This window comes from Mauremys reevesii, linkage group 4, assembly GCF_016161935.1.
Source record: "Mauremys reevesii isolate NIE-2019 linkage group 4, ASM1616193v1, whole genome shotgun sequence".
Lineage (NCBI taxonomy): Eukaryota > Metazoa > Chordata > Testudines > Geoemydidae > Mauremys > Mauremys reevesii.
The window spans coordinates 20,002,706-20,030,195 of record NC_052626.1 but is presented as its reverse complement, the minus strand read 5'-3'; the positions used below and the strand labels follow the sequence as shown (position 1 = coordinate 20,030,195).

At 38.9% G+C, this 27,490-nt stretch overlaps 1 protein-coding gene across 9 annotated transcripts in view; it reads right to left on the bottom strand.

Moving 5' to 3' along the window:
- PPP1R13B (protein phosphatase 1 regulatory subunit 13B) overlaps window positions 1-27,490 on the bottom strand; it is a 116,111-nt gene that overhangs the window by 9,632 nt on the left and 78,989 nt on the right. For 5 of the 9 annotated variants that reach the window (XM_039538513.1, XM_039538511.1, XM_039538516.1 and 2 more), the window contains 10 exons: window positions 20,245-20,346; window positions 18,987-19,161; window positions 18,431-18,627; window positions 15,936-16,100; window positions 14,668-14,848; window positions 6,484-6,653; window positions 4,838-5,339; window positions 3,405-4,168; window positions 1,359-1,496; window positions 1,136-1,269 (listed from right to left, as the gene is read on the bottom strand). In XM_039538513.1, the coding sequence (XP_039394447.1) occupies window positions 1,136-1,269; window positions 1,359-1,496; window positions 3,405-4,168; window positions 4,838-5,339; window positions 6,484-6,653; window positions 14,668-14,848; window positions 15,936-16,100; window positions 18,431-18,627; window positions 18,987-19,161; window positions 20,245-20,346 (2,528 nt within the window). Of the gene's footprint in view, window positions 1-1,135; window positions 1,270-1,358; window positions 1,497-3,404; window positions 4,169-4,837; window positions 5,340-6,483; window positions 6,654-14,667; window positions 14,849-15,935; window positions 16,101-18,430; window positions 18,628-18,986; window positions 19,162-20,244; window positions 20,347-25,596; window positions 25,645-27,216; window positions 27,250-27,323; window positions 27,343-27,490 lie in introns of those variants that run through there. The other 4 variants (XM_039538520.1, XM_039538519.1, XM_039538517.1 and 1 more) reach the window with 4 other exon arrangements.

The following is a 27,490-nucleotide window of genomic DNA, read 5'->3' as shown; positions in this document are numbered from 1 at the left end:
GGTGTATTGGCTGGGGGGAACCGCACCAGGTTGGCCTCACAGGGGAAGAGTTGTGGGTATTTGGTCCCCCGGGTGGGCTCTGGGGGAGGGGGGGGAAGGGGACAGAGAAATAGGACCTGGGTTGTCATAGGGGTTTCTTTAACTCTCTACTTCTGGGGGAATTTTTGCATGTGTCTGTATTGTTACAGACATACTTGCTGACAGGTATTTTGAAATAAATTACCAAAATAATTGAAACTGGAGTGATTATGTAGTGTTATTTTGAGAAATAAAATTTGCAAAATTTTAAAATATTGTGTGCAGAATTTTTAAGTTTTGGGCGTAGAATGCCCCATGAGTAATATTAGGATCAACTTTTTTTTAATACTTTCCTTTCTAAAATCAATGGAAAGTTTTAAAAAATTGATGACACAAAAAAGACCTTATAGAAAAACATAGATATTCATGCATTTTTTAATAAAGTAGTTGATTACTAATACTGCCAAATTATAACAATCTATGGACAAAGGATCCATGAAAGTAAATCCACTTTGGGATAAAAATGGGGAAGGCTGTGTATTTCAAGTCAAAATTATTAAACATATGGGAGACAAATTAGAACTATACAGTTAAATATAAACAAAATACAATAGCATTTATTTATTATTTGGAAGAGTTTGTACATTACACTTAGGTGAACATTTAGTAAAGTCATGCATTTCAACACCCCAATCATTAAAGCTATGTCCACACTAGAAACCTTACAGCGACACAGCTATATCGATGCAGCTGCACCACTGTAAGATCATACTGCTCCATGCTGATAGGAGAGAGCTCGCCTGTCAACATAATTAAAACACCTGCAATGACTGGCAGTAGCTATGTTGGCGGGAGAGCATCTCCCGCCGACATAGTGTTGTCCACACTGGCGCATCTGTCAGTGTAACTTAGTTCGGTTGCATGTATGTGTTTTTTCATATTCCTGAGCGACATAAGTTTTACCGCAAAATTGCTAGTGTAGACATAGCCTTAGAGTTTACAAAAAGGTCATTTGTTAAATATATAATAATCTGATCCCTAGATAGCTCTCCACTAAATTTCATTATCAAAACTGACTGAATTGGGACTTTGAAGTTAAAAGTGCCAGCACACTTACCATCCATCACTGTCTGCTGCATTCACGTTAACACCAAAATCAAGCAGGAACTTTACAATGTGGTGATGACCAGCACACACTGCATTATGCAAAGGGGTAATTCCTTCATCATTGGGTTTGCTGGGATCATCAACCTATGGGGAAAAATTGAAATACTTAAGCCCAAATCATTTCCTTCACTGAAAAAATGTGGAAGAGACTGACTACATTTAGAAAAGTTCACCTCATAAATGATCCTTTGTACCAGATCAAATTCTCCCTCCAAAGAAGCATCAAGCAGGAGGGCTAAAGGGTTGAACTTTACCCTCAAACCATGACCAGTTCGTTCAGAGTTAGGTTTCTTCAGGTTGGTACGTTTAGTCTGAGTGGAAGAAAAAGTAGATGTCATTCCAAATTGGATAAATATCACAAAACAGTCAACTTCGTTTTAACAAGCATTACTGTGCCCCCAAAGTGTTAAGATTTATCAGCATTTCCATTATAAAACCACAGTGGCAGATATTGATTTTATTATGTGGAAATCTGAAAGTCATTCCAACCCAACAACAGATTACTGTTTAAAGAAAATGGTTAGAAGGTACAGTAGGTTAATACTTAGCTCATCCCTCATCTCTGAATATCATAGCTTTAAATCCCATCTGACATCACAATTGAAAGCAAGTCTGGTGGGCTCATCCTAGTCTCTAGCAAGACTTTGGTCTCATTACAAATTAAACAATTCAGCATGATTGGCAGTCTCTGCTTGGGAGAATCTCAGGTTTGAGCTAGCAGGAGTGTTCATTACAGGTTAACACTGAGATGCATTAATTTGCTAAGCTGTTTGCGGTGGGGAAGGAAAGCTTGCACAGCACTAGACTATTGTATGTGTTTTTCTAGCCAGTGGTTTCAGGAGAAACATGTTCACAAAATCTAAGCCATTTTAAAATTTGTTTTGTTAAATAGTATTTTACATCAATCAGATGCATTTTTCCCAGGCTACAGCAAAATGTTTTAGCAATTTGTGCTTTATGTGGACTACAGGCTGTAGGGTTTTGAAATGTGTGTTTTAAATTACTGTTATACTCAAGTTTGGGGGAAAAGATTATCTCCCCCTTCTCCTCAAAACAGCCTGCACCTGTTCCCATAGGGAATACATGCAAAGCCCTGTGTACTCCGTGGCCAAGCTGGACCTAAATTCTTCAGCAAGGTCCTTGGATTCTATGACAGCTTTAGATAAATGAAAAAGTAGGTGTGCTCACTGTATTCAATATGAAAGTGAATAATACAATCTAATGAGTAATATTTTATATTAAATTCAATTTATTTTATGCTGTCCCCACATTTTCAATTCTCTACCTAGTGCAGATTTTGATAATGACAAGACAAATAGTGTTGCAGACGTGCCAGGCTGAAACTGGAGGCTTTGGCAGCTGGAAGGGGGGCAGTTGGGGGCCATGGCACCTGGGGAAGCATGGAGGGTAATTTGGATTGTGGGATAAGCACAGTAGATGGATGTTTCTGCTAAAATAAATCAGCAATGTTGACATTTATGTTGTCATTTTTAGGGTGTAGAGGGAAATGTGGGTAGTTCACACCGCCCAGAGCTGTTTTTTTCAGACTGTCTGCAGAACTAGGAAAGCATCGCTGCCGCAGTTTCCACTCAGGTTCATGTTTACAGTTATCTTTGCAACCAGGGGGGGAGGGATAGCTCAGTGGTTTGAGCATTGGCCTGCTAAACCCAGGGTTGTGAGTTCAATCCTTGAGGGGGGGCACTTAGGGATCTGGGGCAAAAAAATTGGTCCTGCTAGTGAAGGCAGGGGGCTGGACTTGATGACCTTTCAAGCTCCCTTCCAATTATAGGAGATTGGTATCTCTCTAATTATTTTTATTTTATTTTTAAAAAAACATTTAAATTTAAGTCTGATTCTGGAATTCAGTTTTTGGCAAAGGGTAATTTCAGATAAAGTTCTGCAGCTAGAGGATACACATGACCCTGAACATGCAGGATCATCTACAAAATATGTGCATCATTTTCTTACTAACTAGCCAGAGTTGCATATGAAGCAATAGTAGTACAGAAACAGCATTTCTGTCAACTTATCCATAGGAATCTTTCATGGTGCTGTGTTCATTTTCCCTTTATTCCTTTGATACCATAAACCTTATGCTATTGTATATCATTTAGCATAATCCCATTGTCTTCCAGTCAGTGCAGGAGTAATTGACTGTATAGCTACTTCCAAAGGGCAAGAGTAATACGTAATATAACTGTATTTCTGCCGTCACTTACTGGAGGAAGTGGAGGAGGAATAGCTGGTGGCACAGGAACTTCATCTTCTACTGGGGAGCTGACCTCAGGTGTGGGACTGGGTGACTGTTCAGTGGAAGGGACTACGGCAGGATTGTTATTATTGTCTTCAGTAGTCTCAGAGATTTGGTTAGTGGTTTCAGTGCTAATCAGTTCCTCAGTGGCAGGAGACGGTAATTCATTATCATTGGCATCTGATGAAGGAGGAGGTTCATCAGGAAGAGCAACTGTGGGTTGCACAGAAATAGGTTCTTCAATATTGCCATTGGTGCTAGTGTTTCCATTATCAACATCAGCTAAGTTGCCTATAAAGTCCTGTGGGTTGCTTGGTTGATAAAAAGGAGCACTTTCTATTCCTCCAGCAAGTGTATTAAAGCGCTGATACAGTAGTTTCTGTATATTTGGGCCACTGGGCCCTTCAGGTTCAGTGATAGAGCTACGCTTCTTTAATGGCCTAGGAGCATTGGCTAATTTTCTTCTAAGAGCTTCAAGATCAGCATCACTTTGATATCGTAGGGGTGAATGCACAATAGGTGTAAGCTTAGTAGGACTGAGAGGGCGAGGAATGTTTTCCACATTGCTATTTTCACCTGATGGTGGAATGTTTTCCAGCTCTTGATCTTTTTCAGTGAACTCAACCTGAGGCTGAGACTGTGGCTGTGATGTGTGGGTAGGCAAAGATCCATGAAGGAATGGTAAAGGTGATGGAGAGGTTGAACCAGACTGTAGGACAGGTTTTCCATAAACTGAAGAGGAGAAAATAAAACAGTGAGGAACTGTTCTGAATTTATATCAGAAAGGTCATGCAATAAGCTGCTGGATGCGCATGCTGCTGTTTGTTCATAAATCAATATAGAAGAAAAAGATGTCAATAGCTAGGTTATGTCATAACCTATCACCCAGTTGGCTGATCAAACTAGGATATCAGTACTCATCTGTTAGTGATGGAGATACTTCTGATAGAGTTATAAACTATTCATTGATAAATGGTAAGGGGAAGGTTGTTTAAAAAAAAAAAAGCCTGCCAGAGACTATTTCTTTAATCAATCTCTGTAGATACCTGGAATACAACGTATTACATCTAATAAGACATATTGTTCCAATAGTTAGCTAGTATGTTTTAAAATAAAGATGTCTCTCAGCACATACCTATTTGCCACCTCAAAAACTACAAATGGGGTTAAATTAAATTGTGATGCCATACTGTTTGAATAAGAAAAATCAAAATCCTCCTCCTTTCCTCTAAATTTAGACAAGTTATTCAAACAACAAAATAATGCTTTTAAGGTAAGTGTATTTACATTAATCTCAACTAAATTATTATTTATTACATATCAAAAAGCAAGTCTACTGAGTAAGTCTGAGGTAATAGTAGCCTATTTCAAAAGGAAAGGCAATAAATATATATATTCTACCTGCTTTTACTGATTTATTTAGGGTATTGTATACAGCCTGTTGATAGTTCTTTGGTGGTGTTGCTTGCTGAAGATACATTGAGTAGATGGAACTGGAGTTCACTGTTTGAGGTCCTTTTCTTGGAGACTGAGGCCTTGATCCTTTATCAGCTAGAAAAGGCCTGATAGCCACAGTTAAAGGGAGCTCAGGCCTGCCATCTCCGCCAGGAAATGAGGAGGGACCAGAAGGTTGATAAGTAGGGCTAGGAGGTACAGAAATTCTCTGTTGTATCTGTTGTGAGGAACTAGGCTGATGTATATTGCTCGATGGTGGTAATGGAATAGGTCTTTGCCGATTTGTTATACTGGAGCCAGGTCTTGGTAGGCTGCCATCCTTCCGCCTTTCCAGTGAATTTGTAGAACCTGTTCCTAAAGGAACAGGGCTTGGATAGGTTCCATAGTTTTGAGGCAACTGCTTACTTACACCAGGGATAGTGGGTGGCACTTTCCCCATATCAAGGCCCTAAATAAGAACAACAATACAAGTATTGTATGAAAAACTGGGCAGACTGCACCATCTCACAAATAAAATAAAAATAACCATGAGCAAAAACATGCACATCTTAACTAGTCAGATTCATATTTCTGAAGGACAAAGAATAATATACATTACATATATATGCACAATTATAATAATATACATTACATATACACACAATTATGAAGCATGTTTTTTAAAATTGTATTAGACATTATGCTTCTAGGAGATTTTCCACAGAAGACTCACAGATCAAGAGAACCACCATGTATCAGAGAGAGAGAGTACACACAAATTTTACAAGCCCAGTGTAAGATATCTCCAATTATAATATGTAAATATGAATCAAAACAGTATTTGCACCACCAAGGGCCCAATTTTCAAACTTGAGCACCTAGCTTTAGGCGCCTAAGTTTGCAAGTTTGACCACAAAATCCATTTGGTAATAAAGTGAAGTAAATCTACATTGCACTTTAAGAAAAGAAATTAAGACAAGGCCGTCGCTTGTTGGAGCTTACAGTCTAAGAAAAATATAAACCACTGGGCAATGGTGCAAACACCAGAGGACACAAAAAGACAACACTAGCAGGCTCAATGTATGATGGATTTGAAGTTTTTTGTTGTTGTTGTTTTGTTTTTTAAAAGGATTTTGAAGGAAAAGAAGAGGGAGGGTGATTACTGGATAATGGGAAGTTATGCCAAGCAGCAGCAAATGACAACATGAAAGGTGTGAAACTGAGAAGGGAGGAGGAGCCAAAACATGTAAAAGGAGAGGATTAGGAGTAGGAAAGGGCTTGAGGGGGAGAGTCGGAGAAAGTGAAAGCAGAGATGTACATGAGTGGCAATACACAGGACCCTGAAGGTGAGGGACAGGAGTTGAAACTTGATGTGATAAGAGACAGGAAGACAGTGAAAGAATTTGAAGAAGGGAGATGAAGAGGATTTTATTAGTGACATTTTTGATAAATGGAAGGGAAGAAGTGAGATGAGCAGAGACCTGAGGCAAACCCTGCTAGAGAGGCCAAAGCCATAGTCAAAAGTTTTAGCAAACAAGATTTATAAAAATACTACACAAATTTGACAGACATTATGAGGTTACTGGTTTTTATATGCCACATACGAAACCCACCAGCTTATCAGTACTTCCTAATACTGAAGATGGCAACGGTTGACTGGATACAGTTCCTTGTTTTAAAGCAGTATCCATGCTTGATTCCTTCCAGTCTGCATTGGAGATTTGAGGTGGTTTTACCACAGGAGTTGAACTCTGTTTAAGTGTCGGCCAGTTTCCATCATTAGCTTGAAATAGAGGGAAAATGTGATATTTATGGTTATCAATGCCGATCACTGTAAACAAGCAAAACATTTGAAGTGGAATCCATTATTCAGATTAGTTTAATCACAATGGGATTAATATGATGCCAAACATCAGATAAGCTCTCATTAATGTTAGTCTGATCCAGAAGAACAGAATAAAAGCTTAACCACCAGGAACAACAAGCTATTCGTTACCCTTTGACATTCAAATTAATTATATTAAAATTAGCTCTAATGACAGATGGTGAATATTTGGGTGCTAACTGCAATTTCAGCTATCATAGCCCAAAATTAATTTTTTTTTAAAGTTCATCTATACATAGAAATATGCCATTAGCATTCAATATTGATAATTTTTGGTGAATTACCAAAATACAAGGCTAAATTCTGCAATGTATCAATTATATCAATGTATATCTTGAGTAAGTATCAGAGGGGTAGCCGTGTTAGTCTGGATCTGTAAAAGCAACAAAGAATCCTGTGGCACCTTATAGACTAACAGACGTTTTGCAGCATGAGCTTTCGTGGGTGAATACCCACTTCTTGCATCCGAAGAAGTGGGTATTCACCCACAAAAGCTCATGCTGCAAAACGTCTGTTAGTCTATAAGGTGCCACAGGATTCTTTGTTGCTTATCTTGAGTAACTGCATTAACTTCAGTGGAGTTTTTCCAAATTGGCACCTGTAGAACTGAACAGAATTTGGCCCAGAGTCATTGATATGCAGTGAGTTGTAAGTAAAGACTTGTTGTAGCTACATTAATTCCAGTAAACGAAAATCTTCCAAAGTATGCATTAATGTCTTTCTTCTCTTCCCACTACCCTCAGTAATTATAATAGTGTCTCCCTGTGAAAGATTTAATTTTTCAGAAATTCATCTTAAATCAGTTGAAAATTTCAAGCCACAGGCATATTTATTCATTGCATGCAAAAATATTATGCACAATTGCTTGTAAATTGAAGTAGTCATTCCTTGACCTAGTCCTTAATGGTTTAGTGTACAATTTTAGTAATTGGAGGAAACAATTCACTTTCTATTTTCCCAAGTAGGATACAAGTTTTAAAACTATCTGAAAGTTAGACCTATGCTGTTACACTGTAAAACAGTTTTGAATTAGTGCTTTGTTCTCCTCTTTAAAAGATCATATTTCAGTTGCTAGACTCACTCTTGCTCTATGAGGTGGATACGGTTGTTTTCGTCCCCCGCACTGCTCTGTAGTGACCACAGCAAAACATTTTAATAGTAGTATTAATGGCCTGTGAAAGAGGCACATACAGCCTTATATTACCAGAGGATGCTAACTGAAATGCCAAGTCTTATGTGGAAAAAGGGGAATTTATTGGGATTCCTGGAACCCCACTGTGAGGAGACCAAATGAAGGTCAGTGATACTCAGTGACAAAGCCTTCCACTTCATCTCAACTTTACAGAAAAATTCTATCTAGGCCTCTCACTGATGCTTTTTTCCATTTCCAGATTTGTCACCATACACTACCTTGTACAGTTTTTTCCAAAAACAATTTGACTGTTACCCCACAAATAGGCCACATGAGGGTGTGGTAGATACAATGCAGTTTACATCACTCATCTTAGGGCTTATGAACCTGAGCCACTTTTATTTAACATCCAATTTCTAAAGAAGTTAGAATCTGGAGACTGTTCAGCAACCCATATTTCCACCATGCCAGTCCACATTCAGAGTTTATCAGCTCATTAATCTGTCTTTACCCGAGCCCACATGATTATGTGATCTATTTTCTATCCTTCACTCATTTGAAAGTTACACTCTGCCTGTGAACTGCCCTAGTAATTATCTTTTAAATTATCTTTCCTAAATGTTCCACACAAAAAAGTTACAACAACATTTTAATTTCAAATCAATCTAGGTTGAATTCTGAGAGATAATTATGTTGGGATAAGAATGCTTTTCTGATTATTAATTTAATACAGTTAAGATCATTGTAGATTTTTTGCCCAAAGCACTTTGTGTAACATACAGTCCCGAAACTGCTTTTCAGAGTCTGCAGAATGCCAGGAAGTGCTGTAGTCAGGGCCAACATCAAGATCTGACACTGTCCATAAACTGTGCACCTTGTTTTTATTACCATCATCTAGGTAACAAGAGTAAGACCAAAAGAGACAAAAGTAAAAAATACGTGCCTCTAAGTAAGGGCAATTTTTCTAAATATGAACAGTTCACTGGATTAATATTTACTACATAATAGACCTAAGATGTTCTTTAATTCAAGCATGTTTATTACTGTTCCAGTTCACAGATCAATTCCAGCAGTTCCTATATCCTATTTACACTAAACAAAGGAATGAAGATTTAGATTTAGTAGTTTAGATTTAGTAGGTAAGAATGAAAAGAGGGAAGTAGTAAACTTATTTAAGGGGTAAGAAATAGCAAGACATCATAAAACATTTCACTCTTATAAATACACATCCACACAGGTTTAAAAAGAATGCTCAGAGAGCTAGACAATTGCACAAAAAATGTGCATTGAGTATAAAATTTCAATTTTAGAACTCTAGGGACAAGTGCACTTATCCTTAGAATTCTACGGTGAGGAATAGGAACCAAATATGTTCAACCTCTGTGTCTCCAACCTCTCCAGTGTCTCTCTTAGGGGGCTGGTCTGCTGGTGAGAGGTGCTGAGCAGCTGCTGTCTGCTACTCCCTCTGGTGGATCTGACCAGAGAAGGACCAGCTGTTAGGAACAAGCAAGCCCTGACAGTGGCAGCTAGGCTTGCCAACCCTCCAGGTTTGTACTGGAGTCTCCAGGAATTAAAGATTAAGCTTTAATTAAAGATAATGTCATGTGATGAAACCTCCAGGAATTCATCCAACCAAACTTGGCAACCCAAGGGCAGCAGCAAGCGGAGGCAAAGGCAAGGACAGAAGGTGAGAGGGATGCAATACTGGCCCTAGGCTCCCCTATCCAGCAACCAGCCAGGCTCCTAACTCAGACACTACCATTCACCAAGCTGATCTGCTACCCTGACAGGTCCCTGCCACCCCCTACTCCTACCCAGCCCTCAATCACCCCACCCAGTTGCCCATAATTCCCTTAGGTATCACAAAGCCACTTCAAGCTACATCTTTCCCCAAGATACCTCCACCAACCCAGCTGTCCCCTGCTTCCTCCAAACTATCAAATTATCCCCCTGGATCTTCCTAAAAGTCTAACTATCCAGCTGCCCCCGACACCCTTTGTGAACCCCAGCCATCTTCAAATTCTTCCCCTCTACCCAGGCCTCCATCTTCCCTCAGCCACTGAGCTTCCCCCATCTTTCCCTACCCAGACACTTCCACAAACCCAGCTTCCCTTAGTTAGTCCCTCCTCCAGCACGCCCAACACTTCTGTTGCCTTCATCTTCTGCCCATGCACCCCCAAAATCCAACTTCCCTTCAGTATCCCTCAGCCACTCCCGCTAACCCTATTGCCCAGCTTCTCTCTCTCACATACACACACACACACACACTTTCATCTAATTATTTAGTCATTTTACTAGTATATTCTAACAGTAACCATATACTGTAAACCAACAATCTGAAGATACTTGATTTCACTATTACTATTATATTTGGGCCTTTTATAGAACTTATTCATAGATTTCACATCAATTGATAAACAGGAGATAATGCTTATCCCACAGTCATGTAGCAAGTGAACTGCAAAAGCAAGCATGAAATCCTAGTCCCACTGAAGTCAATGGGAGTTTTGCCACTGACTTCAAGGGGGCTGAGATTTCACCCCAGGACCAGAAATCAGATCTCCCAATTCCCAGTGCAGAAGACCATATAAACCCTCACAGTCTCACACATAATCCTATCTCAAAAGAAATCCTACACATGCCAGGTCTCTCCAACATTGTGAATTCACCCTAATTTATAGATTGATTACCTATACAAAAGTTTCTAGTAAATTTTTGTAACTATTCTTTCAGTATCTTTTTAGACCTAAACACTCAGTGGGGCAAACTCACCCCTGGTGAAACTCATCTGGCAATACTCAAGAGATGAATTTGCCCCAAATCCATTTACTTTCTTTTAATCCCCAAATTAGCCTCCTAGAAAGTTTACATTATAATAGTGTATCTACTGCATACCAGGACACAGCACAGTTTCTAAAATTGCTGTTTAATATGCATCTGTATGCATGAGCTCAAATGACCATATTAAAAACTGGCATTCTTAGCTAGCCAGCTATCATCTACACACTCACAGTGCAGGGTGTCAGACAGAGTAGGTGCCAGGCAGATGACACTTTGAACAGCAGACTGAAGAGAGGAAGTGGGAGGTGACAGAATAGGCTCCACTATTATGTCTAAATCAGAAATCTTCCAGGTTCCTGGAGATTTTTTCACACACTCATAAACTGTCTCTACAGGACAGGCAGATTCAGTCACACACAAAAAAGAAAGAAAAAAAGTGGTGGAAAAATTACAACATAATGGCAATGCAGAAATTAGAACAGGAAAACTCAGAAATGCAGAAATAAACACATGACACTTGAAATAAAAAATCTCAAATTTGATTTTTTTTCTAGCAGTGGATAGACAATATTTTCATATACAGCTCTTTTGAAAAAATTGCTTTAAATACAATTAGAAGTCATAAGCATGTAAAGTAAGAACTACTCTACACTACAAAGTCTTAGAGAACGATCTCTCTTTTACAGTCTAAAAAGGTCTAATGCAGTATAACCCCTGGGGTAGAATACAGCAGACCTAGAAGTATATATGCAATCATCAAAAAAAACAGTAAGATTTACAAATACCAAAATGGTGTTTGTATATAAACTGCAACTTATGAATTGACCCTTTCCATGTGATAAGAGACTTAAATGCAAAAAAACAGAAGCCAACACAAAGGAGTTGCTAATCTGTCATTGCTTATCTGTCATCTCACTTAAAAGGTGACCCCAATCCACCTCCTGTGGTCAGAGGTTTAGGACTGTGCATTTCTCAGTCTTAAGGAGATTCTTTGTTACCAACCCATTCTTTGGAGTTTTGATTTTACTAAGACATTTACTGACAAATTGCCCAGTGCAGAGAGCTCTAGGAGAATGTGAGCCAATAGGCTCAAGCACCCAAGGCATAGATGATGTAGGTGGTTTCCTATACCAGGCCCCATATGAGAAGGAGTATTACAATATAGACAGAATTGTTAATTATGGGATACATGGGGGCCATAGTGTTGAAGAACATATTATAGATATGACTGCAGAGAAGCTCCTTCATTAGCCGCAGTCAGAAAGGAGCTGGCAGTTGGAATACTAAGGCCTGGTCTACACTACGCGTTTATACCGAATTTAGCAGCGTTAAACCGATTTTACGCTGCACCCGTCCACACAACAAAGCCCTTTATATCGATATAAAGGGCTCTTAAAACCGATATCTGTACTCCTCCCCGATGAGGGAGTAGCGCTCAAATCGGTATTGCCATGTCAGATTAGGGTTAGTGTGGCCGCAAATCGACGGTATTGGCCTCCAGGCGGTATCCCACAGTGCACCACTGTGACCGCTCTGGAAAGCAATCTGAACTTGGATGCACTGGCCAGGTAGACAGGAAAAGCCCTGCAAAGTTTTGAATTTCATTTCCTGTTTGCCCAGCGTGGAGCTCTGATCAGCACGGGTGGCGATGCAGTCCCAAATCCAAAAAGAGCTCCAGCATGGACTGTACGGGAGATACTGGATCTGATCGCTGTATGGGGAGACAAATCTGTTCTATTAGAGCTCCGTTACAGAAGACGAAATGACAAAGCATTTGAAAAAATCTCCAATCTATGATAGACAGAGGCCACAGCAGGGACTCAGCACAGTGCTGCGTGAGAAGCGTAACGGAAAGTCAAAGAATCAAATGGATGCTCATGGAGGGAGGGAGGGGGTACTGAGGACTCCAGCTATCCCACAGTCCCCGCAAAGCATTTGCATTCTTGGCTGGGCTCCAAATGCCTGAAGGGTCAAAAACATTTTCCCGGGTGTTTCAGGGTGTATGTCGTCAATTTACACCCTCCCCTCCCCGAAGGAAAAGGGAAAAAAATTGTTTCTCGCCTTTTTTCAATGTCACCTTATGTCTACTGCATGCTGTTGGTAGACAGGGTGCTGCAGCGCTAAACCGCAGCATCCTCTCCCCTCCCCCTCCCCTCCCCGGTGGCAGATGGTACAGTACAGAAGGACTGATAGCTGTCCTCGTCATCATCCTGTGAGTGCTCCTGGTTGGCCTCGGTGAGGTAGGCCGGGGGTGCCTGGGTAAAAATAGGAATGACTCCTGGTCATTCCCAGCAGATGGTACAGAACAGCTGGTAACCGTCCTCATCATAGCAACTGGGTGCTGAGCTCCATCAGCCCCCCCTTTCATGTCTAAAGAAAAGATTCTATCCTGCCTGGACTATCATAGCAGCTGGAGGCTTCTTCTCCCTCATTTTATCTCACTAAAAACTCAGTGTTTCTTATTCCTGCATTCTTTATTACTTCATCACACAAATGGGGGGACACTGCCACAGTAGCCCAGGAGGGTTGGGGGAGGAGGGAAGCAACAGGTGGGGTTGTTGCAGGGGCACCCCCTAGAATGGCATGCAGCTCATCATTTCTGTGGGACCTCTGGGGCTCTGACACAGAGCAACTGTGCTCTCTGGTTCTCTAGTACACTTGCCCCATATTCTAGGCAGGACTGACTCTATTTTTAGACAAAACATAAAGAAGAGAATGACCCGGGGAGTCATTCCCATTTTTGCCTATGCGCCCCCGGCTGACCTCAGCGAGGCCAGCCAGGAGCACCCATGATAGCAGCAGACGGTACAGAACGACTGATAACCGTCATCTCATCGCCAATTTACAATGGCATGGCAGACGGTGCAATATGACCGGTAACTGTCTCTGCTACCTTGCAAAGGCAAATGAATGGTGCTGTGTAGCAGTGCAGTACCGCGTCTGTCAGCAGCATCCAGTACACATACGGTGACAGTGACAAAAGGCAAAAACGGGCGCCATGATTGCCATGCTATGGCGTCTGCCAGGGCAATCCAGGGAAAAAGGGCGCAAAATGATTGTCTGCCGTTGCTTTCCCGGTGGAAGGATTGAGTGACGACATTTACCCAGAATCACCCGCGACACTGTTTTTGCATTGGGATCTCAACCCAGAATTCCAATGGGCAGGGGAGACTGCAGGAACTATGGGATAGCTACGGGATAGCTACCCACAGTGCAACGCTCCAGAAATCGACGCTAGCCTCGGACCATGGACACACACCGCCGAATTAATGAGCTTAGTGTGGCCGCGTGCACTCGACTTTATACAATCTGTTTTACAAAACCGGTTTATGTAAAATCGGAATAATCCCGTAGTGTAGACATATCCTAAAGGACATTCCACTGCAGAAGTAGCACAAGACAAAACAGACACCCCAGAGCCAGAACCAATCATTTTCAAACTTATTTTGGCAAGCTCTCCTCTTGCTGGGGAAACAGATCTCAGAATAGAAATCTATCACAACTTCATTTTTTGAGAAGCAGTATATTTTGCCCAATTCAATACTACTTAAATAAAAAAAATTAAGACAAAGCAGAGTGCTTTTTAAAAACAGATGAAAACAAAATGCTGCAAAAATTAGTTGTATTATATTTACAGATTAAATTGGAGTTACATACTGGATTTTAAAATACAAACTGATTTAAAATCTATTACTTAGAAACACTTCTAGAGCAGAATTGTTCATGATCACATTTCTGACAATTGTACATGCTCTTTTGTAGGTGCCATATTCAGTTCATTAGCCATGTAAAAGTCTGGCAAAGCTCTTAGGATGAGTGAGAAGAGACAAAAATACCTCACATCTATCTCGAATGACTAATATGCCCAATTCACAGAACAGCACTGAGAAGCCTAGCTCACTTTGACCAGAGAAGATTGTCAAGACATGTGACCAAGGACCATTGCTTTGCCTCCTCTTACCCCAAATATTTTAATAACCATTACACTTAAGTATTTACCAGATTTTGATCTCCCATGAATCGCAGTGGAAGCAATGGTGAGAGACTGTGGTTTCACTGGGTCTACTGGTACAGCATAACTGCCAGAGCTAGGAACTTGGATGTAAGGCCCCACTGCTGCTACTCTTCCTGAAGCAGTCAGAGATGATTGGGGCGATGATGTTCCATTAATACGATTTAACTAAAATAGACAAATAAACAATGGTGTAAATGTCTATTTATCTAGGCATTTCTAGCGTGTTAAGAAAAAGTATGGTTGAATAATCTAGAATTATGCATGGTAGATAAGTCACTTCAAATTTGTTAATCAAATGTGAACCAGAAAAGCAGATTTCTACTCCACAAAACAGACTTTGCCCACCTCAAACTACACAGAGTTCTCAACCATGGCTATATTTTCCACAAAGAAAATATTTTTTCTGTTCAAGGGCTTGCTTCACCTCAGACATTATAAGGTTGGGGCCCTAATAGGGCACTGAAAATCAAAAGTGAATCTAAGTGTAAGTGGCCCCTCCATCAGGGCCTTTACCTGGTCATCAGAAATCACACACAGAGTTAGGGTGACCAGATAGCAAGCGTCAATTTGGGGTGGGAGGGGGTAATAGTTGCCTACATAGGACAAAGCCCCTAATATTAGGATTTCTGGTCACCCTATATACAGTGTCCAGCATGCAGTTGACCACCGTGCTTAATTTGTAATGAAAGAGGTGCCAGGGCTCAAGCAATTTTTATACATTTATAACTGATGCAGCAAGCCCAGAGGTGCTGGGGCTATGAACTGCCAAGCCTAGAAGTGCCGGGGCTCAGCCTTGCAAGCCCTGGCACAAATTAAGCACTGGTTGACCAGGTTATTCAACTACTGGCAGATCAAACCACTTAAATAAAAATCACCCTTCTGCTCCAGGCTTGGAGGTGGTGATTTTCATAGTTGGGAACAAATATTTTACTAATTATCCAAACCTAACAAATGCCCTGATGGAAAGCCAAAAATTAAGCCCTCATTTCTGAAATATTGTTACTGTTGCAAATTTTAAACAATATCCTAGTTCCTAACACAAAAATAAAAGGAAAATCACACATTGCAATCTAAGCTTTTCCTAATCTCAGTGGAAAGAATGACAAAATTCTGGATTTCTAAAAGGTTACTATTTTCAAAAGAAGTGTTTTTGTAACTGTGGTTTTTCAGCTGGAGAAAAAAAGTTACATTTTATGACTTTTTTAGGTTGTTGAAACCACTAAAATGTGGCCCTTTTAATAGTTTATCTTACAGGAATGTTTTCTTTTTGACGTGCCTCAACTTTTTTCTTGTATAGTCGCTCACGCAGCTCATTGATACGCTTGTCCATCATAGCCACCTCCATGTTACGTTTGTTTAAAAGTTCTTTCTGCTGCTGAAGCTTGGAGTTCTGCTCCTGGTTAAGCCTATTACGAATCTTTAAAAATGCAATTGTTATAATTACAGTAGATACTTTATTTCACCTGCTGTCAAATTATTTTAGAAGATATCCAAAGACATGAAGTAATATAGATCAACTAAGTTCTTGGGTGTAAGTCTACACTTTACGTAGCCTGTTAAGTAAACATTTGCATTGAACTACAATTATTTGGAAAAAGAAGCAAAAGAAAATATATCCTAGGAAACAATTGTACATTCATGAGTACATGTTGAATCATCCAACTTATGGCAACTCCAAGCATCTAAGCATAAAGATGTTTCATAAAAGAACACTGATGAGATGAAAACCAAATCATATATAAAATTTGATGGTAAGCTCATCTTTTTAAACCTTTTTAAAGTCAGTCAATTTTTAACTAATGTCAGTTTCAACAACAGAAGCTATGCTACTGATTCTGCTTCCAATTCCAAATGAAACCTCTTGATGCATGAATGGGATGCTAACTGAACTGGTACACAGTCTAGACACTGATTTTCCTTTCTACATGGGAATTAAGGTGAAACCTTCATTTGAAGGCTTCTAAAGGTTAAGGGGGTGGGTAACCTCTATAGTTTAAAATCACTGTGTCCTTCATAATTATTTTTCTTGGCTCTCTTTGGCACCTTAAATAATTCTGATATTTTGCCCCAGTTCTCCACTTCTCATGTTGATGTTACATGCAAAAAAACTGAGGCAAATTTAAATCTTGATAAATATGTAGGGGGTCAAAATGACAACAAGCAACAATACAGACATCTCAGCAATCTGTTAAGCATCTTTGCACTTAGAATTGCTCCAGAAATGGAGATTCACCTAGTGTAAGTAATAGGGGAAAAAAGGTCACTTCTTTTTCAATTAAATAAAAATGTAAAAAAGATTAGATTAAGCTTCATACTGTGCAACCTGGTATAATACTTTGAATGAAGTTTCCCTCCACTTCAGAGAAAAAAATTATATTTTAGTGATTGTTAAAGAGCACATCCCAATTACATGAAATCATCATACAAGAGTGGCCTCATTTAAAAAAAAAAAAATCACAATCAATCTAAACCAGGGATCGGCAACCTTTGGCCCACGGCCTGCCAAGATAAGCACCCTGGCGGGCCGGGACAGTTTGTTTACCTGCCACATCCGCAGGTTCAGCCGATCACGGCTCCCACTGGCCGTGGTTCACCATCCCAGGCCAACGGGGGCTGCGGGAAGCGACGGCCAGCAGATCCCTCAGCCTACGCTGCTTCCCGCAGCCCCCATTGGCCTGAAGTGGCGAACTGCAGCCAGTGGGAGCTGCAATCGGCTGAACCTGTGGATGCGGCAGGTAAACAAACCGGCCCAGCCCGCCAGGGTGCTTACCCTAGCGGGTCGCATACCAAAGGTTGCCAATCCCTGATCTATACTCAAAGGTTCAGAGCTAAGGATAAAAGAAATACATGCATCCCAAGAATGTGAGAAATGTCAAAAAGCATTACTTGTATTTCCCATTTTTAAACTAACACATGGTAGAGCTCACATCTCAACCACAAAACACTATAAGCAAATTATAAAGACCATGAAATCCTGGCAAAATGGTACATAGTTAAAATTTGTAATTTCATATATTTAACCAGAAACCATAGCAATGTAAGCAAAATACTTTACCTTCTAAATTAATAAGATCTACACTATAGCTATAAAGGTATACTTGGAGAAATAAGGCATAGGGTAACTGCAAATTTTTCTTGTATTTGCAGTTTATATTTTACTTCTGGTGATTCTGTTAAAATATGATCAGGACAGGCTTGTTATTTAGCCCCTATACATTTTAATTATATCACATATTCACTATTATGTTTTCATACTGCATTTTACAATGGATATTTTCACTGCTTAATCATACTTTCTAGCTATGAAAGCACCTTACACAATGTTTGCTATACCTACTACCTCACAAAAGAGAAAAGATTAAGATCTGAAAAATTAGTCTGAGATAATACATTTTAGAAAAAGGAAAACAGAAACAAGTACTAGTTTACATGTAGAGTTCCATTTTTGCATATACATTCTCTTCATTGCTGAGTAATCCTCTTCAAACATTTATACAGGTTATTGTATTATTTACAAGTTGTAAAAATGTGGTGATAAAAACGTGGTTTTGAAAATTAATGAAGTTCCCTTTACCTGAGGTTTATACATTTAATGTGCCCTTACAAATTAACACACATTCTATCATACTGGTTAATGGGGTTTCCCAAAATCAAGTACAACACTAGTTGCAACACTAGGTTGGGGAGGTAAGTGTTACTTTTGTTAATCTACAGATATTGTGAAAAATGTCTCAGTTAATAGTTTACCTGTAGTTCTTGGTACAACTTTTTTAATTCTACAGCTGCAGGTCCTGTCATCTGTCCATTATAAGATTGGAATCCATTCAATTTCCCTTTCCTTAAGTCCTCCAATTGCTGAGTTAGCTGATCTACTTTTAACACTGCAGCTTGTAACTCCTGCTGCTTCTCCTGGAACATGGCACTGATATGCTCAATTTCAGTAGCTATAATTAACAAAAAACACACCACAATAACCAAATGAAATACCAGTACAACTGTCTTGTGTATTTTCATAGTTCTAAACACACAGCTATTGGAAACTGTAGTCCTACATACAGAAACGTTTCCATCAATTTAACATAGCATACAAACATATGTTTATAACATGCTAACATAATTTGCAAAAAGCTGAACATATTTACTAAAATCAATTTCTTATTTAATTCATTTGTGAAAGACCCTTTCTAAAAATAGAACAAATACTCAATTCAATATCCTGTTGCTATACTAATATTTGCAAGTTACAGTACAAAATATTATCAGTGAAATTTACAATGGAAATAGATTTGAAAAATCCACATACACAGATTGCCATTCATGATCTTGCTGTAGTCCACTTGTCCTCTCATGGCACGTATTTTTTTCAGCTTTGACTCCTGGGTCTCCACCCGTTCTTTAAGTTTTTGAAGCTTTTCACTCTCAGAAATAGACTGCTGCTGACGGCGTTCTTGCTGCTTCAGATAACGTAAACGTTGTTCCTGACAAAACAAGGAGAACATGTAATCTAACTTTAGAGGAATTTTTTTAATAGGTGGATAACGGCAAAACAAACAAACAACAAAACTTGACTTTAAAGAAACCCAAACTTCACTATCAACCTTGGATGGTTTTCTTGCCTATACATCTTTTCTAAATAAATAAATAAAATCACATATGATAGTAAAATGTAATTAAAATGTATAACAATACTCCTAGAAAAACCTACTATGATTTGTGCCTATACAAATTTGTCTTCAAAAAATAGACACAGGGCACACTGCTTTTGAAGCTACTAAGTCAAACATCAAATATACACCAAAACCAATTTCAGACTAAACATTAATTCCAACACATCTGTGAAGCTTCCGCAAGCATTTGTTTCCTGCTGCTAGCAACACGCTTCCTGCTGTTGCAAAATGTCTTCCAACCCTCCATTACTCAATTTCCCAAAGGAAGCAAACAATGGTCAGAGGCAAAGATAAGGAGATCTGCTGTAAGATAAAGTTCCAACTCTCTAAATGACAGCCCATGCACTGAGCAAATAAGGGAAATGTTTCTTTTTTTCCCCCAATATAATTTCTTCCAGAGAACTGCAAATACAGCAAACTCTGTTAGCTTGAATCCATTTAAATGTATTTCAGTCCTGTAGTCCAAGCATGCAATACGTACTGTATATATTATATAGCATCTGTAATAGTGTCACAAAATGCTTCACAGAAATACAAAACTTTGAGCATACATTCATGTTTATATATTAGGAAGTGAGTCTAACACAAAGAGGTAACAACAACATACTAATCATTTTAAAGATTAATATAACTAAGGAGTCATACTAATATTCCATGTCTACTGTTTATTAAACTGTAGTGTTCTATATTGCCTGCATTTATAAGTATTTGTTAATGCAGCAGATTTCTCAGGCTCTTTCTTTTATTCAAAATGTTGTAGTGTATTTTTCTAAGTTCTTGAAAATTATATATGCGTATGTTGAAGGAAATCTATATATAATTTTATCTATGAACAGCTTATTTAAGTCTCTAAATTGTTGCAGTTGTCTCTTTTCCACTCCTTCGTATTTTTACCTTAGCAACCAACATTTGCTGTTGGTTTTCAATCTGTTGCTGTTGTCTGGCAGCCATGTCTTGAAGTTCAGAGAGTGTGAGTTCTACACGTGGATTCCCAACCTGCAGAAAGCACAAAGCACTACGTTAAGATGATTATTTACACACATTGAATTTTGTGACATTAGAAACCAGAAATCAGTAGTCTAAGAATGTTCTTAAGTCCCAATTAGAATCTAAAATACATTTTCTTTTCTTTTCTTCCTCTGAGCTTTGCCAGAGTTTTATGCATTTGGCCCGCAGCTAAAAAGCAACCAACAGAGGGATTACAAATGCCACAAATCAGATTTTCCAGAAACACAAGATCAGAATTTCACTATGTGTAATTTACTTGTTTGTTTTCTGTTTCTAGCTTTCTGAATACCCTTGGTTCTATGGGGGTATTGTTCTATGTGTTATCTCTTGGACATGTACCAAATGTAACAAATACTTGATGTTCCTGGGTTTTTATTTTTTAGATGAGACTTTTTCCTTAATTATGGTAAACTATGTATTTTGTGAGCAAAAGCACATGCAGGAAATAATTTCTAACAATTATTATTCAAAGTATAGTCTCTTTAAAAATCTAAGAGTCTTTCAGGCTCTTAAGCCTGGGGGGAGAGGTGGGCTTGAGAGCACATCAAAGCACTGTCTTACACAGATATTTTTACAGCGCTGAGTCTGTGGACCAAGGCTGGGAGGCTCCGAGAGGCAGTGCAGACATGTCCGCAGAGGGGCAGCAAGAGAGGAACCCCATCCCTAATAACAGCTCCCATAGCAGAAGAGGAAGGATGGACCCCTATAAGAAGGAAGGCAGCGGGAGGCAGAAGATGGATAATACCATGGGAAGAGAACAGAATACAAGGCAGAAGAGAAAAGTTAACATGAAAAAGCAAGGAAGTGGATGAAGAAGGGAAGCAAATATGGAAGACAAAAAATGAGGAGAAAACAATGCTGCTACTCAAAGAAAGAGTAGACCAAAAGATAAGAGAAAAGAGAACAGAAAACAGTACACAAAAATGAAAATGGTACAATGCCAAAGAATGAGTAAGACAGAGAGACAAAAGGGGGGGGGAGATAGAGAGAGGGAAAATCTGGAATGGATACATCTTTTAGGTTTGATAATTATTTATTTTAAATGTGTTTATTTTTATTGAATTTCTATGGCAGATTTCCAGTTTCTGGCCTAAAGGTTGTCTCTCCCACCCTTATTTAAACTGAGCAAGTTACATGTGGTGTTTTCGTGAATCATCTCGGTGGTCCTCCTCAAAGAAATCCTAAAGACAATTCTGACTTTTGCCAATACACATATAAGAAAGAATGCACATGGGGCTCTTTTTGTTTTTAACTTGGCAGTGAAAGTAAAGATTTTCACACTTCAGACAGTCATGAAGATTCCTCAGAAGGATTACACACAAGATGGCCACCACAAGCTTTAAAGAGTTAAAAATCCTATTTTTCCCCACAACAGCACATGAAAGCAATTTTTCTCTAGTTGCAATAAATATTAATAAAATGAGAAAAAACAAACAAAAACTATAGGAAAGCTACCATTTTTTGATTAACTATTACTGCTTAAGATCCATTTTTTGGCAGATTTAATAGAAATTAAATTGAGGTCAACAAATTACTGTGCAGTGTTTTAACAAATTTTGCATGTGAAAGGTAACAAAAACCTTCACAAAACTGAAGCCTAATATTTGGGCAATTTTAACACTTTGTTAATGAGGAGCAATTATTGAATATTATTTACAATTTGTAAGGCACTTTCAAGATATGAAATGCTAACTATTGTTCTAACAGGAATCTAATATACTATTCAAATTATTTCAATAATCTCACAGTCTTTTATTAAAAAAAAACCAAGTCATTTCTACCTACACACTCAGGCCTTCTACTCTGTGAAACATGTTCATAAAAAGATTTTTTTTAAAAGTGGGAGTATAAAAAACAAAGCAAAAGTAAACTCCAAAAGTTGAAACTGCTCTCTCACACCAAATATCTGCTCTGCTACACTTAGATAAATGAATGTTGCAATACCAGAACTGCATGACATTCTTATCAAACAGAACATAGTATGCCAACACCTGAATAGCTGGAAGAGTTGGTAGGAGAAAATACTGCAACTTCTGTTACAACTGGTTTGAAATTTAATGCAATCAGTAAAGTTTAGTAATGAAACAGGCAGGCTATTGTGCTGGCATTGTAATCATTCTACATTCAGTGCAGCATTTGAGCTAATGCATAAGATTACATTATTAATAACAAAGTTAAAGGTACACCATATCCTACCCCATTACAAGCACTCCCAAAGAAAAATCAAAGGAAGTTAAAAAGCGCTTTGAAAGTGTTGTGAGATGAAACTCAAAACAATGCTTACACAAGGGAAGAGAGGTTTTAAGATTCATAGACAGGGCAAAGGAACAATCACAGAGAAATCTAAGACAAACCCCACATTTCCTGGCATCTGAGAGAAGATCTGGTTCAGAGTCTCTGCTCTTGGTCCTCCCAAGTTGCCTTGCATTATAGTTTTGTAATGATCTGAGCTGCCAACCGATCCTTTGCCATACCAGTGTCTTAGCCCCAACCCCAAGAGAGGAAAACTCCTGCTCTGAAATCCACCAGGTAACAGAGAAACAGGGCACTTGAGTAACTGACCTCCAGTTCTGCTACACACTGCTCTGAAATCTACAGATCTCCAGTCTTTCTGTCCCTGCAGAGTGGTTTCTGTGAGGTCCAAGTAGTGGGGAATGTAAAGCAATGATTTTGACAAGCTCACATTAAGGTGGGCTTTTTGCTTCTTTGTTGCCCTTCACAATATAGAATGAAAAGAAGCAAAGGTTCCCCTAGTCACAAGAACAGACTCTCATAAAACTACTGTATATTCATATTGCAACAGGGATTGCTGCGGGGGGGGAGGGAGGGGGAATGGCAAATAATGCATTTTAACATTTTTTATATACAACAATATCTTAACAATATCACTGTAACTTCATAGTCTTCCTGAGCGGTCATACTTTACGACACAGAATATCTAAATGTTTCTTTCAGGTGAGTGTCCTTTTTATCCAATAGCACCCAGTAATAGTATAATAAAAAGTAATATGCACATAGTCATTTCCTATTGTCAAAGCACTGCACAAACACTTAGCTAACCCTTCAAAACATTCCTGTGAGTTAAGTATCCTTCCCATTTGACAGATGAGGAACAAACACAGAGGATAAGTTACTTGCCCAATGCTACATACTAAGTCAATAGCAAAGCAAGGATTAGAACTCAGGAAGGTTTCACATTCTCATAACCAAACCAATTCCAGTACACTACTCTGCCTCAATATCTGCTAATTATTTCAAACTTTGTGGGGTTTTTTTTGACTGAATTACATTTCATTTTTATGTAAAGCAAACCCAAATTATTTCCATTCAGGTTTTTATTTTATATCCATCCTGAAATTCAGACTGGAAAGAATTTTTATAGACATATTTTAATTTAGAATATAAGCTGTTTGTCATCACTTACCCTACAGTAAATCAACGAATGTGCAAGTTTAAGTTTAACTATAGACTGAATATATAAAATTGTATATACTATTACATACACTCACACACAAAATCAGCTCAGATGCATGAAAGCAGTTCAGTCACTAGGGAGATCCAAATTTGGAATATTTCCTTTTCAAGCTGCTAAGGCATCAGTATGATATAAACATGACTCACTTAAATTCCTGAGGGAATTCCACTCTGTAAATACCTCCTGCTGGTCATATTATGGAGCAGAATTAGAGTTCATATTGGAAATAGTAACCCATGTAACCCTACTCCTAGTACATGTCAGCATCAATGGAAACTGTTTATAAAAGATGAACAGGTGATGAAGCGGGTAGAGTATGGAACAGAGGCCCTAAAATCAAGGGGTATAAAAACACTTGCATAATGTCTAGATCAGATATGGAACACTTTGGTATTAATTTGATTTACCAAATGAGAGAAAATCCTAAGTATTAGTAGTTTGTACTAATTCTTTTAAGTAGCATGACTGTAACAGACATCTCTTCCACAGTATTCTGCTTTACAGGTCTCATATCGTCTCTAAGCTTGCTGCTTACTATTATGATTAAATGGCCAAGACATTTTACAGTGAGCTATATATTAAAGCAGGGCTCAAAATGAAAAAGAAAAACTTTTCTAAGTTCCATCACAAATCAGCATATGTTCACTTAAAGACACAAAGATAAGATACCAAAATGAAATGCTGCTCCTAGTATATTGTGCACATGTTGAAAATAATCACACGTGCTCTGTTGCGTTCCTTAGTATCTGAGCCCTATAGGGAGTCATGCCTATCTGGGCTCATCTGATCTTCTTGGGCTTGGATCCCAATTGGGCTCAGGATATCCCTGATCTTTTTTGTGTTTGGTGGACTTCAGGCTTGGCTCCTGACTGGTAGGGTGCAGATGCTTCCCTGTTCTCCCTGCTTGATGGCTCCAAGGGTCAGAATGGGAAAAATAGGTGGTATTCTCCCATGCACCACAGACTTTATTCAAAATGAGACACCACTTACACTAAACTATGCAGATCTGCAAAGTCCTTCCTTCTTGTATGCTTTGATCAGCAGTGAAAGTTGGCAATATTGACATTTAAATTATCATCCTTAAGCTTCAGACTGCCCCCTATCTTCCCACCTAAGACATATGGCAGCAATCCACATCTCTCAGAGCTATTGTTCAGAATGTCTGCAGACTCAGGAAAACATCGCTGCATCAGGTTATGTTTGTTCACATTTTCAAGATTATCATCCCAACAATAAGGCTAAACACTTTTTTTTCTTCAAAATGAAAGCTCAGATCTTGGAGTACAAAATGACAATCTTTAAGAAAATAACTGGTTTTCAGAGCCACAACAAGCCATCCCAGTTTGACTCCTGATAACTAAGAACTCAGTGCGCTACTCTAGATCAGTACATTTTATGCATATCTGTTAAAATCTATGATTATGCTTAACACATGCCACAGCATATAAACAGGAGAGCATGATAAATTCATACATTAGCCTCTCCTTATAGAAACCTCTGAGAATATTTGTATATAAATAATTTTATAGTGCAAAAACATTTAACTTGCATACATAAAGGTTTTAAAAAGCTATTTATATAATCTGCAAAAAACAAACAAACAAGAAAACCCTGACAGCCTGCATTTTAGATACAAATCTTCTCTAAAACTTCTAAATGTTTATTTTACTGAAAACCATTATGGCTAAGTGCCTTTCACTATTAAAATAACTACACAGTGTTGAGCAGGAGGAGGAGGAGAAGGGGAGAGAGGAGATTTAAACCTGCAGTTTCACTCGCTGCTGCCTTCTTTTCATCCACATGAGAAATGAAGTACAGAAACCAAGCAAGATTCCTCTTCAGTTTCAAGTTAATTATTTTCAGAAAGATTGTAAAAATAAACATGCGTTAGATGTCCCAAGTATAGTAGCATAGTCTTTGAAATATCAGGAAATTTAGCAAAAAGGCAAAAATTCCAACATATTTTCTCTTGTCAAGATCTAGTTGAATAAATCAGTTTGTTTCAATCATTTTATCTTCACTGATGTAATTTATAATAATCTGTATTCAATTCAAGCAAAACTACTGAGAAAACAAGGGAAAGTTTGGAACAGTTTTTTAGTCAGTCCAAGTCCTTCTTCCGAAGTACTGTTGTGTTACAGTATAATGCAAAACAGCAGAGTATGTATCCTTAATGAGATCATCATCTTTCCAATAAATTTCTTCTACATATACTAGTTATTACATGGCGTCACTCGCCTTTCACAACAAACCTGAACCTATCACATTTAAGCCATAAAACATCTCCCTATTCCTGCAGCAAGGAAAATCTACCTCCTCTGGGGGACTGCACTTTTTACAACAACAAGAGCACTGCAAATATCTACTCCTCCAGATTCCACAAATTCACTTGCAATATAGTGATAAGTTCCAGGAGATGGGTCTGCTGAACTGTAACTTTCTTTACATTCATCACTTGGGAGTCTTACACTCTAAAATGAACTCCTAAATACACCACTACCCCGTTAAAATGCCACCCGTTATAACACGAATTCGGATATAACGCGGTAAAGCAGCGCTCGGGGGGGGAGGGAGCGGGGCTGCGCACTCCGGCGGATCAAATCAAGTTCGATATAATGCGGTTTCACTATAACGCGGTAAGATTTTTTGGCTCCCGAGGACAGTGTTATAGCAAGGTAGAGGTGTAAATGTTGTTGATTCAGTTACCAAACATTACAGATGTGTAATAAACTACCTCCCATAAACAAAAGCATTCACAAAGTACTTCCCGTCTATGCCCCTGAATTGCTTACAGGTAGTAAACATTTTCAAAAAGTGTTGCACCTGTTTTGCTCATCGTATCATCTTGAAAGCCCATCTGACAAGAGCAATTTGCAACAAATAACAAGGCTTGAGGGGAGGAAGAATATCCCAGTGGTTGGGCACTGGCTTGGAATATGGAAGATGAAGATTCAGTTTCCTGTTCTGCCTGTTCCTTGTGTGATCTTGGGCAAGTCACTTAGCCTCTCTATACCTCAGTTGCCCATCTGTAGACAGGTTTCAGAGAGGTAGCCGTTTTAGTCTGTATCAGCAAAAACAATGAGGAGTCCTTGTGGCACCTTAGAGACTAACAAATGTATTTGGGCATAAGCTTTCGTGGGCTAAAACCCACTTCATCAGATGTATGAAGTGAAAAATACAGGAGCAGATATAAATACATGAAATGATGGGGGTTGCTTTACCAAGTGTGAGGTCAGTCTAACAAGATAAATCAATTAACAGCAGGACACCAAGGGAGGAAAATAACTTTTAAAGCAAAACCTAAACTTAATTTCCCCAATACTAATTTCTCCCTACTGTTACTCACACCTTCTTGTTGACTGTCTAATGAGCCACTCTCTTACCACTTCAAGAGTTATTTTTCCTCCCTTGGTATCCTGCAGACAGACATTCTTAATCAATAAGGATAGATCCCAGGAGCTTCCATCCAGCCCACTCCCAAAGACCCTACCTGTAGCAGGGTAGACCCCTGCTCCTGGTTTTAAGGGGTTTAAAAGTGGCTTGGCAGGGCTTGAGAGCTGCTGCTCTCAAAGCTGGGCTGATTGGGGAAGTAGCCGCAGCTGGGCCACACCCCAATCAGGCCACAGCTGGCCCCTATAAAAGGCTATGAGCCAGGAG